This window comes from Trachypithecus francoisi, unplaced genomic scaffold (genome assembly GCF_009764315.1).
Source record: "Trachypithecus francoisi isolate TF-2019V2 unplaced genomic scaffold, Tfra_2.0 Lachesis_group1, whole genome shotgun sequence".
Classification (NCBI taxonomy): Eukaryota; Metazoa; Chordata; class Mammalia; order Primates; family Cercopithecidae; genus Trachypithecus; species Trachypithecus francoisi.
Genome location: NW_022681454.1, coordinates 39033179 through 39048547, shown reverse-complemented (window position 1 = coordinate 39048547; position 15369 = coordinate 39033179). Strand labels below are relative to the sequence as shown.

The window sequence follows — 15369 nt, the reverse complement described above, 5'->3', positions numbered from 1 at the left end:
CATGTTGCCCAGGCTAGTCTCAAATTCCTAGGCTCAAGAAATCCACCCTCCTCAGCCTCCCAAAGTGGTAGGATTACAGGCGTGAGCCAATGCATCCAGCCAGATTTCCTATTTTAATTGATGTTATGAACACCTAGCCAGTCCCTCTGGTGAAAAATGGTGGTGTCCTCCTTGATGTCTTACTCTTCCTCAGGGCACCCCCCTGGCCCTGAAGTCTACCAGGCCATGGAGTTCTGAGTCTCTCAGTCTCCCAATTCCAGCCTCCCTTCCCATGCCCACTGTGAAAGCTTCTCACCATTTCCTTCTGCAGTAGTGCTCATCAGGATCGCTCTGGGCCCACATCTGATGTCAGAGTATGCTTTGAAAACCCTCAAGCCTTCATCCACTCTCAGATATCTCAAGGTCACACCCCTGCATAAAACCCTCCAATGGCGCCACTCACGCCTGTAAGTGCAAATTCCTGAGCAGAGGACTCGTGCCCTTCAGTATTGGCCTCTGCGCTCCTTTCTGGCCTGATTTTCCCTCCCTTCCTTCTCCAGGCATGTAAATGCTCAGCCTTGCCAGCAGTTTTCCTCATCCCAGCACTTCCCCACACCCCCATTTCCCCATATCCCAGCACTTTATCTCCTAGCACCTCCCACTCCCCGTCTCCTGCTCCCCCATCCTTTTAAAACTCAGCTAAAGCTTTCATTGCCTTCTCTCGTCTCCATCCTCCAACTCTCCCTACCCCAACCTTCAGGATGCTGTGGGTAACCCAGCAGTCGCTCTTATTTTAATTGTGCCTTTTCAGCCTATTTCTCTTTCTAGTCTGGCACTTGTCACCCTGTCCAACAACTCTGAATTTACTTTCTGTCTCTCCCATCAAATTATGACCTTGAGGGCTGAACTGTGGCTCACTTCTCTCTGTATCCTGAGCTCCTAGCACGCATCTGACAGGAAGAAGGTGTTGTTAGATCAATGTAAGCTCAAAAAAGTAATGATTTATTTGACTGCATATTTTCCAAAATTGTGTCCACATTTATAAAGATTTAAGATCAGCTCACAAAAATTAATGAAGATATCAGACTAATTCTGTCACTCAATAAGTACTGACAGAGCACATGTGAGCAGAACCATCCTGAAGAGTCTATCAACAGTCTCTGCATATTATAAAGAACTAGGTCCATAACAGCACCGCATCATTACCCTCCATCGCCTAATGTCTCATATTGTTAAGGCCAAACACAGGGAATGGAAGAAAATGTCATGAGTCTGTAGGAAGGGGGTTGTGGGCTGGAGGGGTGAGAGGAGACATCATTCATGAGGCAGAAACTCTGAGGCTATGGGGGAGGAGAGGAAATAGCACTTGACAAGAGACGGTCTTAGTCTCTTACATTTAAACAGTCCCCTAGGACAGTACATTGTTTAACCCCTCTGAAACCTAGAAATGGTCATCTCTTTAGTCTTTTGGGTTCAAAGCAAGCCTATGTTAGAAATGTAGGGGCTACTCTTTCCTACACAGAAAAGGGGCTGGGGCTTGATTCTGCTGCCTGTTTGGGGAGTAACACGTATGTATCACGGACCCACCTGCAGACTGCTCTTCTCTGGCAATGATGATGGCAGTCTGGGCAGCTTCTCGGTATTGCTTCAGAGCCATGTACAAGCGGAACAGGTACTTGGCATCCTGACATATAAACCATTATAGAAACATTAGTTTCTTCATTAGCTAAGGGGAGATTAAATTTTGTATTTCAGTTAGAATCACATTCATCTGCCAGTAACTGAGAATTGATACTGCTTTAAAAAACTCAATGAGGCCGGGCGCGGTGGCTCAAGCCTGTAATCCCAGCACTTTGGGAGGCCGAGACGGGCGGATCACGAGGTCAGGAGATCGAGACCATCCTGGCTAACATGGTGAAACCGTCTCTACTAAAAAATACAAAAACTAGCCGGGCGACATGGCGGGCGCCTGTAGTCCCAGCTGCTTGGGAGGCTGAGGCAGGAGAATGGCGTAAACCCAGGAGGCGGAGCTTGCAGTGAGCTGAGACCCGGCCACTGCACTCCAGCCTGGGCGGCAGAGCGAGACTCCGTCTCAAAAAAAAAAAAAAAAAAAAAAAACTCAATGAATACAGAATTAGTTTATTTGTTAAACATTTATTCAGAGCTCAATATGGCCAGGTGGTATTCTAAGTACTTGAGAAATACTAATGCATTTAAAACCTCATACCCACCCTGAGAATAAGGCACTATTGTTATCCTGATTTCACAGATGAGAAGCTGAAATAACAGGAGGGAGTCAGCCAGGATTTGAACCATAGAATCTGAGTCTGTATTCCTGACCTACTCCACAGAGTATTTCTCATGTGCTTGGAGACAAACTATATTCTTACATGACACGTGAATTTTGCAAACTTTCAATAATTTTTATATGCATATCAGTTTTCTCTGACCTATAAAATTTTCTTTGGCCTTTGGCCATTTTCCATTCCTATTCCAACTCTAGACAGCTGCGAGATCTGATGCTGGTTTTCAGATTATTAGAGTCAGTGGACACCATGGGAGGTGGCTGAAGCAGCTGAAGGGCCTGTATCCTTTGATGAGTTAACTGAGCTGCTCTGGATCTCTGTGGCTTTATCTGTAAGATGCAGAAAATGGACTCAGGGACCACTACAGTCCTCTCCAGCGGTGACATGCTATTGCCCTTGCTTCCAATCAGTGACTTGAGTTCTTCACCAGCAAATGTCCTTGAACATAAAGCAAAGGGGAAGAAGGAGGTCTGGGGCATTCTCAAAGGTATGTGAGTCTCTCCTCACCAGGACTGGGAGAAGATGGACATTCTGTAGGAAGCCACACTGAGTCACATATTTTGAAAATATGCTTGTAATGATTTATTTCTTACTTTTTCTTTTTGAGATGGAGTCTCACTCTGTCACCTAGGCTGGAGTGCAGTGGCACAATCTCTCAGCTCACTGCAACCTCTGCCTTCTGGGTTCAAGCAATTCTCCTGCCTCAGCCTCCTGAGTAGCTAGGACTACAGGCGCGCGCCACCACACCCGGCTAATTTTTGTATTTTTTGTAGAGACGGGGTTTCGCCATGTTGGCCAGGCTAGTCTCCAACTCCTGACCTCAAGTGATCCACCCGCCTTTGCCTCCCAAAGTGCTGGGATTACAGGCATGAGCCACCGCACCTGGCCAATTTATTTCTATTTTATGTTACAGAGAACTACCTTTATGCTTAATCTGATTTTTGTTAATTTCCATAATGTTGGGAATGTAAACAAAGCACACTCTGAGTTTTAGAGATGAGTGCTAGGTCATAGTTTCAATGTCAGTGATCTTTTTTCATAGTTCCTAGAACAAACAAAATTATAACATTTGAGAAAAACTGCATGTGGTGAGGATTGTTATCTAGAGGGGCATGGCTATCTCACAGTTGGCAAAGCCAATTTTAAAGAGTAAATATACGTTATCCCCCAAAACGCAGGGTCTATCTAGATCAAGCTTGCTCTAGCCATGGCCTGCAGGCCACATGTGGCCCTGGACAGCTTTGAATGCAGTCCAACACAAATTTGTAAACTTTTAAAAAACAGTACGAGTTTTTTTTTGCAATTTTTTTTTTTTTTTAGTTCATCGGCTATTGTTAGTGTATTTTAAGTGTGGCCCAAGACAATTCTTCTTCTTCCAATGTGACCCAGGGAAGCAAAAAGATTGGACACTCCTGGTCTAGCTTATCTACACTACTGGCAGGGAGAAAATTTTTCACGTCTATGTTGTAAAAGCATGATGGGTAAAACAGGCAGAATCAAACTGTAACTGAGATCTGAGGACGCACACGAAGCCCACGTGTTCAGTACCTTAGGCATGCCATCGTTTTCCCCCAAGAGGTGGTCTATCAGCTGATTGGTCAGCAGTTCATCTTTGGCCTGACCAACCTGTTTAATGAGAGAGAAAGACCCAGCAAATTCACCATCTTAAATCGAGCAAGACTGGAGAAAAAGACAATCTTCTGCTTAAGGAGATGGAATAAAAAGCATTAATAGTATCTATAATAAAGTGCCTGAAAGATGACATAGGATCAGGATCTTTCTTCATTTGTTGCTAGACTCTCCATTAATAAAAATCCATCCTTAGATGCTATAGCTTTTCTTAGCTGCTGTATCAAAATACCATATTTTCTTTCACATGCACAGAGAATGTACTTCTGGATTTATTTATTATTATTATTACTATTTTTTGAGACGGAGTCTTGCTCTGTTGCCAGGATGGAGTGCAGTGGCACGATCTCAGCTCACTGCAATCTCCGCCTCCTGGGTTCAAGCGATTCTCCTGCCTCAGCCTCTCGTGTAGCTGGGACTACAAGCGTGCGCCACCACACCCAGCTAATTTTTATATTTTTAGTAGAGACGGGGGTTTCACCATGTTGGCCAGGATGGTCTTGATCTTCTGACCTCATGATCTGCTCACCTCAGCCTCCCAAAGTGCTGAGATTACAGGCGTGAGCCACCGTGCTCGGCCCTTGGATGTTTTAATAAAAACTTTAAGATAAATGACTATGACACCTTGAGGACAGCATCTTAAGCACAAGCGCTGACACAACGATATCATTCCAGGTGCCCTCCTCTGCAGCGGCTCCCTGAGGAAAAGGTCTTGCGCACGACTACATGTCATCGAAAGTGTAAAGAAGTGAGGGTCCCAGCCAGAGAAGCCTGGATAAAGGCAAGCAGCTGAAATGTGGGTACGGCTCTGGAGACAAGGCTGGCTTAGAAATCTTTACTTAAAAGTCATCTCCAGGCCTGGCATGGTGGCTCACGCCTGTAATCCCAGCACTGTGGGAGGCTGAGGCAGGTGGATCACTTGAGGCCAGGAGTTCAAGGCCAGTCTGGCCAACATGATGAGACCCTGTCCCTCCTAAAAATACAAAAATTGGCTGGGTGTGGTAGTGCATGCTTGTAATCTCAGCTACTTGGGAGGCTGAGGCATGAGAATCGGCTTGAGCCTGGGAGGCGAAGGTTGCAGTGAGCTGAGATCCTGCCCCTGCACTCTAGCCTGGGCGACGGCGTGAGACTTTGTCTCAAAAAAAAAAGAGGAAAAAAAATTCATCTCCATAAAAGTGAGTTAAATCATTGAAGTACTGGGTGGTGTTGAACCAGAAAAATAATGTACCACATTGCAGGATGGGCACGTATGAGTTTAATACGAACAGAATGTGTGAGGTCAGGAATTTAGGGGGAGCACTAGGGAATTACTGACAAAATTAGGAGGCTTCAGAATTCTGTGTCTATTAAAAAGGAGTGAGCAAAAAACATAGCTGGAGCTCAACTTAGGGGAAGGAACACTGAACAGTCTTGTCATGGTAACGACATTACAATGGGATAAACCACCGGACAATGGAGGAAATGATCACTAGGGACTCAGCAACACATGGCCTTGCTTGCTACACCTCAGGGGAGGTATGAGGACAAGTCTGCAAGTTATCTGTCTGGTAGAGGAAGGATACAATCAGTAGACTTGAGTAATAGAGAAATGGCCCTGAACCTGCAGGTGCAGAGGCTCTCAGGCTGCAGGATTTCTGCACACTGCCCCACCTGTGGTCACCGTCAGGGGAAAAAGCTAGGCTTTCACCAATCTGTGTCACCTCTGCTCTTGCCACTTCGGTAAAGCAGGGATGTTGGGACATAAATGATAGAGCTTGTTCTCTTGATGGCTTCTGTGGATGGCTTTGGGTGAATAAGCCAGGACAGAGAAATGGTTAAAGCAAAGGCTCTGGATGGAGCCAGCCTGCTGGGGGTCAACTGAGTGACACTACTTGAGACCCGTGTGATCTTGGGCAGGTTACTCTTGGGGCCTCAACGTGGGCAGTAATAGCACCTAACTCACAGAACTGCTGTGAGGATTAAATAAGTGAATACACGTACATGGCTTGAACAGGTGCCAAGTAGACAGGATTGTCAAATACAGACAACAAAAATACAGCATTCCCAGTTAAATTTAAATTTCAGAGAAGCACTGAGTAATTTTCACTATTACGTATGCAAAATGTGGCCTCCCCACTGGCAGGGTCAGTACTCGATAGGTGTCCCTATTTTTTTTTTTTTTTAGACGGGAGTTTCACTCTTGTTGCCTAGGCTGGAGTGCAATGGTGTGATCTCTGCTCACCACAACCTCTGCATCCCGGGTTTAAGTGATTCTCCTGCCTCAGCCTCCTGAGTAGCTGGGATTACAGGCATATGCCACTACTCCCGGCTAATTTTATATTTTTAGTAGAGATGGGGTTTCTCCACATTGGTCAGGCTGGTCTTGAACTCCCGACCTCAGGTGATCCGCCCACCTAGGCCTCCCAAAGTGCTGGAATTACAGCTGTGAGCCACCATGCCCGGCTGTCCCTATTGTTTTTGTCACCAGCAACAATGGCAGCTGTCCCCAGGGAGAGTGGAGCACACTCGAAGTGTCAGGACAGACACGCAGACAGGAGAGCCAGCAGGGAATAGATGTGGCCAGGCAAAGGCAACTCATGGCAGGGTGCGGATGGAATGCTGAGGGGCGCTTGCATTGAAGGGGCAGGGGGGCCAGGGAAGGAGGCTGAGAAGGGACCATCTGAGAAGGAAGTGGAGAACAGAAGATGCAGTGTTCTGAGGGGAAAACGTCCAGAAAGATATAGTATAATAGGGTAAAATGTTACTGTAACATGGAGTAGGGTGAAGACTGACACGAGACTTCTATATTTAGCAAGTGAGAGATCTGTGGGGACCTTTTCAAGCAACTTCATGGAGTGGGGAAGGCAGAAGCTGAGTGCAAGGAGGTAAGGAGGACTCTCCCAACTCACCTGAGGGACACCAGTGAGCCCCACCTTCCCCATCATCTCCCAGTGAGGGGTCTCATACTTCCCTTCCCGCTCCATAAACCAAGGGGGTGTTTCAAAGCTTTGAGGTGTCGAGGATGGGGATGGGTGGGGGTGGGTGAAGCACAAGCATTTTGACGGTGAACCCAGTAACTCAGGGGTGTGGCTTCTGGCTGCGAATCAGCAGGTGAAAGAGCGCACAGATTGTGAGAAAATGCAAGTCACGAGTAAAAGCGATATTTCTCCCCCCAGGGGAAGGTCCCCAAGAAAGAAAGAAAGAAATGGAAGACTGGGAAGGAAACTTGTTATCACCTGTTTTCACTGAGCTAGGGACCAACATGTGCTCGATTCAACAAGTATTAATTGAGTGACTGCCATGTGCTGAACACTCTATAAAGAGATGGGTTCTGGACCTTGAGGAACTTGTAAATCTGAAGGGAGTTACTATAGCAGTAAGTGACGTTCAAAGTACTTAGACCATTCTAGGGAGGGTGAAATTTCATCTCAAGGACAGTTTAGGAAAGACTTACTGGGTAGGAGTATGAGATGCAGAGGTGCAGGGGTAGGGGTGTTTTAGGTGTAAGGCGCAAGAGTGAAGGAACGAAGGAAGGGGAACCCTGAACTATTCAAAGAAAAGAGGGCAGTTTAAGACTGAGCACTGTGCTCACACATGTAATCACAGCACTTTGGGAGGCCAAGGTGGGAGGATCACTTGAGCCTAGGAGTTCAAGACCAGCCAGGACAACACAGCAAAAACCCATCTCTACGAAAAATATAAAATTAGCCTGGTGTGGTGGCATGTCTGTAGTCCCAGCTACTTGGGTGGCTAAGGTGGGAGAATTGCTTGAACCCAGGAGGTCAAGGCTGCAGTGAGCTGTGATCATGCCACCCGGGCAACAGAGAGAGACCCTGTCTCAAAAGGGGGTAAAAAAAGAGTGGCCAATTTAGTTGTAGCACAGGCTGCTGACCTAGAGGAGTGTAAGAGGTAAGTGGGAAGGAAAGAAAGCATTGGTTTTAGTCCCAGATCGATTACTTTCTATTTGGGTGTCTGTAGGTTAGTCATATCATCTTCTGGTATCTCAGTTTCCCCATCAGTAAAATGAAGGAGGTTAGACTGGTTCACTTCCAGGTATTTCTAAGATTTTATGATCCATGAAGGATAATTTGGGAATAAATTGTGGAGGCAATGGGGAACCACGAGAGGTTCTGCAGCTTAAGCATAAAATGATTTGCAGCTGCACTTGAAAAAAAAATCCAGTAGTAAAATTCAGAATGGACTTGTCTGAATGAAGTAATCCCAGCAATAAGTACAAATATGTTGGTTTTACTGACTACATGTCCTTGACCTTAATAAAATGTAACAAAATCCATTAGAAATACAACAATGAGAAAGTATTGTGGGATTACAGAATACTAATGAAAGGAGAGAAATTTGACAGCTGCAAGGGACATCCACAATTTTGTCTAATATTCATTCCTTCAACTCTTCTGAGAGATGCTTCTGCTTCACTTCAACCATGGAGTTCCAGTGGAAATTCCATGTCTTAAGAGACCCCATCTCCATGGCTACTGAACTTTGTCTAGTGGTGGGAATTTTACCCAATTTGCCCAGGCATGATATTCCATCCCTGTGGCCACCAGTTGATTAATCCTGCGATGGACACTTGAACTACCCAAATCAGAGCCCTTCTGGACTTATTAATTAAAGGCAAGTCTTCTTCTTCCAATGTGGCCCAGGGAAGTCAAAAGATTGGATACCCCGATCTAAGTAATAATCATCAACGGTTGCTGAAATCATTGGGTGACAAGTTGATGGGAAAGCTTATCATAGATTGATTAGGTTGACCACACCTACACCCAATAATCAATCTTAACACCATAAAAAGAGAGACCAGGCCGGGCGCGGTGGCTCTCCCCTGTAATCCCAACACTTTCAGAGGCCAAGGTGGGTGGATCACCGGAGGTCAGGAGTTTGAGAACAGCCTGGCCAACATGGTAAAACATCCATCTCTACTAAAAAATAGAAAAAAAAAAAAAATTAGCCAGGTGTGGTTAATTTTTTTAACCATAGGAGCCAGGTGGGCACCTGTAGTCCCAGCTACTCAGGAGGTTGAGGCAGAAGAATCACTTGAACCCAGGAGGTGGGGTTTACAGTGAACCAAGATCATGCCACTGCACTCCAGCCTGGGCAACAACAACAACACAACAACAACAACAACAACAACAAAAAGACCACAAAAATATGGGCTACTATGAACTGAGTGTTTGTGTCCCCCACATACCCCAAATTCATCTGTTAAAGCCCCAACCTTTATGTAATGGTATTTGGAAATGGAGCCCCTGGGAGGTAATTAAGGTTAGATTGTAGCCTTAAGAGGAAGGGAGAGAAATCTCTCTCCTTGCATACATGTATAGGAAAGGCCACGTGAGGACACAGTGAGAAGGCTGCTGTCTGCAAGTCAGGAAGAGAGCCCTCATCAGGAACCAAATTACCAGCACCTTGATCTGGACTTCTCAAACTCCAGAAGTCACCCAGACTATGGTATTTTGTTATGGCAGCCCAAGTTGATTTAAGATATGGCCCTACTAGGCTGGGTGTGGTGGCTCATGCCTTTAATCCCAGCACTTTGGGAGGCCAAGGTGGGCAGATCATTTGAGGTCAGGATTTTGATACCAGCCTGCCCAACATGATGAAATCCTGACTCTACTAAAAATACACAAAAATTAGCTGGGTATGGTAGCACACATCTGTAATCTCAGCTATTGGGGAGGCTGAGGCAGGAGAATCACTTGAACCCAGGAGGCAGAGGTTGCGGTGAGCTAAGAATGTACCACTGAACTCCAGCTTGGGCGACAAAGTGAGACTCTGTCTCAAAAAAAAAAAAAAAAAAAAAACAAAACAGAAAAAAAAAAAAAAAAGATATGGCCCTACTGCTGTGATGAGAATAGGAAGTACACGGTACCATCTATGAAGTTGCTTTTACAGAAATATCATCTATATCTGATCAAGTATCTAGATTGAACTACTAGTGAGTGGGAAATACAGGGTAATTATACCACAAGGATATAATTAGCTAAATCAAAATGTCAGAAATTCCTCAGGATAAATGACCCATTTTCTTAACACATAAATAGCAAGTATGCATGTGCGGGCGGTGTTTAGGAGATATAAATACAGTTGAAGAGAGAGAGAGAGAGAGAAGGAGAGAAGTGAGGGGAAGGGAGATTAAAAGAGACTTAAGGCCCATATAAACTAAATGTAATACATGAGCCTTGTCTTGATACTAAGGTGAACTAACCAACTGTATGAAAGCATTTATGCAAGAGCTGAAGAAATTCGAACCCTAACTAGATAGTTGACAATATCAAGGAATTGCTATTAGAAAAACTGGAACCCTCACACAGTGCCTGTTGGAATATAAGTGGTCAGCTGCTTCAGGAAAGAGTTGGACAGTTTCTCAAAATGTTAAACATAGGGTTTACATATGGCCTAGCAATTCCACTCCTAAGTAATACACTTAAGAGAAATGAAAACACATGTCCACATGAAAACTTGCACACAAATGTTAATAGCAGTATTACTCATAATAGCCAAAAAGAAGAAACAACAAATGCCCAATAACTGATGAATAAACAATGTGTGGTATATTCATACAATGGAATATTATCCAGCCATAAGAAGGCATGAATTCTTGTCACATGCTACAACATGGACAAGCCTTGAAAACATGGTGCTAAATGAGAGAAGCAGGCACAAAAGGCCACATATTATATGGTTCCATTTATATAAAATGTCTAGAATAGGCAAATCCACAGAAACAGAAAGATTATAATATACAATACATACAGTAATCAGGACAATGGAGTATTGGTACAAGGACAGACTAAAGGAAAAGACTAGAGGATCCCAAACCAGATTCATACTACATGGTAATTTCATGTCATTTCATTTATGACAAATGCTTTGTGGCAATTCAGTGGTGGAAAGGATGGTATTTTGATAAATGGTGCTGGTCAACAGGATATCCACATTGAAAAGAAATATCCTTGACCCCTACCTTATACCATATACCTAATTAATTCAGGATGGGCATAAGCCTAAATGAGACAGATAGAACAAACTACTAGAAGAAAACATAAGGGAAATATTTTCATGACCATGGGATAGGCAGAGATTTCTTTTCTTTTTTTTTTTTTTTGAGATGAAGTTTCGTTCTTGTTGCCCAGGCTGGAGGGCAATGCCACAGTCTCGGCCCACTACAACCTCTGCCTCCCAGGTTCAAGTGATTCTCCTGCTTCAGCCTCCAAAGTAGCTGGGATTACAGGTGCCCGCCACTATGCCCAGCTAATTTTTGTATTTTTAGTAGAGATGGGGTTTCACCGTGTTGGCCAGGCTGGTCTTGAACTCCTGACTTCAACTGATCCACTGCACCCAGCTTAAAATTTCTTAATTGGACCAAAAAGCACTAACTATAAAAGATTCATGAGTTGAACTTTATTAAAAGTTAAGAATTTCTGCTCATCAAGAGAATAAAAAGGTAAGCCATGCCTTTGAAGATTTTTGCAACATATATCTGGCAAAAAGACCTGTATTTAGAATACTATGACCTAATGATTCTACTCCTGGATATATACCCAATAAAACTGAGGGCTTTTGTTCACCAAAAGACATGAACAGCTTTATGGCAGCTTTATTCATAATATGCCCAAACTGGAGACAACTCAAAAGTCCATTAACAGAGTAAGGGGTAAATAAACTGTGGTACAGTCATATAGTAGAATACTACACAGCAATGAAGAAGAATGACCTATTGCTGAGCTGGATGCGGCAGCTCATGCCTGTAATCCCAGCACTTTGGGAGGCTGAGGTGGGCAGATCACGAGGTCAGGAGTTCGAGACCAGCCTGGCCAACATGGTGAAACCCTGTCTCTACTAAAAATACAAAAACTAGCAGGGCACGGTGGCAGGCACCTGTAATCCCAGCTACTCGGGAGGCTGAGACAGGAGAATCGCTTGAAACTGGAAGGTGGAGGTTGCAGTGAGCCGAGATCACGCCACAGCACTCTTGTCTGGGCAAAAGAGCGAAATTCTGTCTCAAAAAAAAAAAAAAAAAAAAAAGAATATAAGTCAGAACTGTGGTTACCTTTGGTGGGGGATATTAACTGGGCGGTGACATGAGGGAGACTTTCGGTCTGGAAATGTTCTATATCTTGATCTGGGTGGGGGTTACACAGGTATGCACAGAGGAAAAAACTAATCCAGTTGTACACTTAGGATTTGTGAACTTTACTGTACTCAAGTTACACCTAAAAGAAAATCCAACGTTTCTTATCTTTTAGACACTGATATTGTATCTACAAGTGAAATGATACGGTGACTACGATTTACTTAAAAAAAAAAAAAAAAAAAAACTCCCAGGAAAGAGGGTGAGGGCATGAATAAAATGAGGCTGTCTATGCATTGACAGCTGTTGAAGCTACATGATGGGTATGTAGGGGTTTGGTATACCGTTTGGTCTACTTCTGCATATATTTAAAATTTTCTTCAAGAATTTTTTTAAAAAATTGGCATTCTTGAAAGTTTCAGTCAAAGTGTACTTACAGTTTCAATTGCCATTTCTATTGCCACATTGTCTTCTGAGCTTGGGCATTTCAGGAAGTGTTTAAGTGCCTGAAAAGAGAATTATAGCAATTAAAAATTTTCAGAATATTTTCACATTAGGGAAAACAAAGCTTTCACACAGCTTTTACACAAAGTAATTACAGTCTGTGAAAGTATCATCATCTCAACCAGGGGCTCGCATAGTGTTGGATCTTAAATATATCCTTAAAAGCTGGGTATAGTTTAAAAATGGAAGGACCCAGTTAACCCTCTGAAGAATCTAGTCCTGATGAAATGAAAAGGCAAAATGTGCCCTTTTCAGTAGGAAGATTTAATTATTTTCATTCATTTATTCTTTCAACAAATAGTTACTGACAACCTGCTACTATGAATGTGGGACTTCGCTAGACCCCGTGGAGAATACCAGGAATGGTATGGCATGGCCCCTCTCTTCTGCGTTATGTACAATCTTACCAGGAAGATCTGTGTGATATGATGATAATATAAGAGACCAATTATTTTAAGTCATAATTGTCTAATTCCTGCACACCATAACACCACACTTAGGAAGAAATTTACAACTATAAAAAGACAAAGGGACTGGATTGTCAGTGTTTTTTTTTTTTTCTTTCTTTTATAGGTGCTCTGAGGAAGAAAAGATGGTTTGGCATGGAGATGATCCTGAAGGTGTCATTTGAAGGATGAATAGGTTTGTGGTAGGTGGCGTAGGGAACAGAGAGGAACCCAGATGGAGAACAGGATGGATGAAGTCCTGGCTGTTAGAGGAATGTGGGACTCTTCTATGGAAACAGCTGGGTGCCAGATTAGGGAGTTCTGGCTGGTTGGTCAAATTATGGAAATTCTCTTAAGTGCCAGCTAAGGAGTTTGGACTTTATCTAAGAGCCAGCAACAACAAATTGGTGGTGGCCTGTAGGCTGAATTCACACACAGACACGTTTTTTTTGGCCAGTGAGGTATTCTATAAATATCAGGGCACATATTTCAAAACTGGCAGCCCCAAGCTTCCATTTCTCTTGAAAAAATCATATGATCTGGCACTACAGGGCCTGGATTCCTAAAAAACAATTTTATGGAGGTGAGCAACAGCTGGCTTCTTAAGATATGTGCCATTCAGTAGTCCCTACCCTGTCACATGAACAATGCGCAGCTTTACTCCGTAGCTTCACTTATCGTGTCCCTTCTTTGGACACTGTAACCCCTGCCTTAGGCCAATGGACTCTGTAACAATGAAAGCAACTATTATTTGGGGAACAAAGTGAAGGATGACAAACTCTAAAGGCGGACAAACTAAAAACAGGAAAAATAAGAAACTACTTCAATAATCAGAAGCAAGGTCATGTGGGCCTGGACTGAGTTGATGGTAGTTAGAATGAAAGTGACAGATGTGAAAGGAAGGTTGTGACTGGGTGTGGGAGGGAGAGGAAGATTTCAGAGTTAGCTCTGAGATTTCAAATCTGAGTGGGAGTTACTGGCATTTACATATATTTCCTACAATTATTCCTGCGTAGTCAGTGTATATTTTCTTGGCAAATACTAACTCGTGAATATTGGCCACACAGCAAGAAGAATTTTCCAGCCTGAAGATACCTCTTTTCTCCTTCAAAGTATAAGGCAATGCTTTGATAGTCTTCATTAGTAGTGTCTTCAGAACCTATAACAGAAGTTTACTGAGTAAAATATCTGAGCAAAATTTGTTTACCTTTTACTGCTAACCTGAAAATAAAGAACGAGTGATCTAAAAATAGGTGAAATCTAAGAGAAATCTAATGAGAAATCTAAGAACGAGTGATCTAAAAATAGGTGATTAAAAACTCCTAACAGCAAACATCAATGTAATTATTAATGTCTGTTTTCGTCACAAAACATACTTATCACAATTACCCCAAATACTGACTCTGTTCCATCTTTTTTTTTAACTCTAAATGTGATCCAGGAGAGGAAATTATAAGGTTTTTGTTAGTAATACAAATGGAATCCATCCCTCTCAGCAATGCCTGGTTTAAACAATAGTCTGTGTATTTGTCAGACAAGTAGGGAAGATGACATTCGAGTAGCCAGTAGATGCTGGTTAAAGATATGACTGTTCTTCCTGTGGCTTGGGGCTTAAATACATTAAGCATAGAGGAAGAAGGACCCCCAAAGCTGCTGGAATTCCAATTCATCATTTACATTTACCTATGGGAGTTGAGGCCCAATAGAATACTAAAGTATGACAACCACCCTGTGCCTCCAGCTGGAGGAAAAGGGGGTTTATAGGAGAAAGGCATAAAGCTAAGTGGGGAAAAGTATGTGTGTGTTTTGAAGGTGGGAGGAGGCACACACACACATACACACACACCCTTAATATACACACCTTATATAAGACAAATCATGTTCTTAAGAACTTAGAAAAATTGCTTTAGTGAAATGGTGGTGGTAATGTTAGGACAGAAATGTCATCAGTCAAGTTAAGCATTGGCAATTCTGAAGTTGCTTATCTGTACTTCCTTTTTTTTTTTTTTTTTAAACTCTATTTTCTCTAATTATCTTAATGACTTCGCAAGAAGTCATTTGGGAAGCCAAAGCATCCCAAGAAGCTTTTACCTAATTTGTTTCCTTGAAGACTGAAATAAATATTTTCTTGTGAATCCTAACATCAATTCTTATGGTCATTTTGTGAATTATAAAAAACAAAATAACACAAAATAACAAATATTTTATGATTCCACTTATATGAGGTACCATGAATAGTCAAATTCATAGATACAGAAAGTAAAATCGTGCTTACCAGGGTCTAGGGAAAAGAGGGCAATGGGGAATTACTATTTAATGGGTACAGAGAAAGTCTGGGATGATGAAAAAGTTCTAGAGATGGACAGTAGTGATGGCCACATAACAACGTGAATGAATGTACCAAATTGTACACTTTTAAATGGAAATTTTATGTTAT

General features: G+C 42.9%; 1 protein-coding gene across 5 annotated transcripts in view; it reads right to left on the bottom strand.

Annotated features, from left to right (window-relative positions):
- The window catches only part of WDR19 (WD repeat domain 19), a 93113-nt gene that overhangs the window by 16930 nt on the left and 60814 nt on the right, over positions 1 to 15369 (bottom strand). For 4 of the 5 annotated variants that reach the window (XR_004437907.1, XR_004437906.1, XM_033214006.1 and 1 more), the window contains exons 27-30: positions 13979 to 14091; positions 12420 to 12488; positions 3834 to 3911; positions 1567 to 1663 (exon numbers count right to left, since the gene is read on the bottom strand). Coding sequence is in view for 3 of the 5 variants with exons in the window: in XM_033214006.1 (XP_033069897.1) it covers positions 1567 to 1663; positions 3834 to 3911; positions 12420 to 12488; positions 13979 to 14091 (357 nt within the window). In the remaining 2 variants the exon portion in view is untranslated. Of the gene's footprint in view, positions 1 to 1566; positions 1664 to 3833; positions 3912 to 6626; positions 6991 to 12419; positions 12489 to 13978; positions 14092 to 15369 lie in introns of those variants that run through there. The other variant, XM_033214008.1, reaches the window with a different exon arrangement.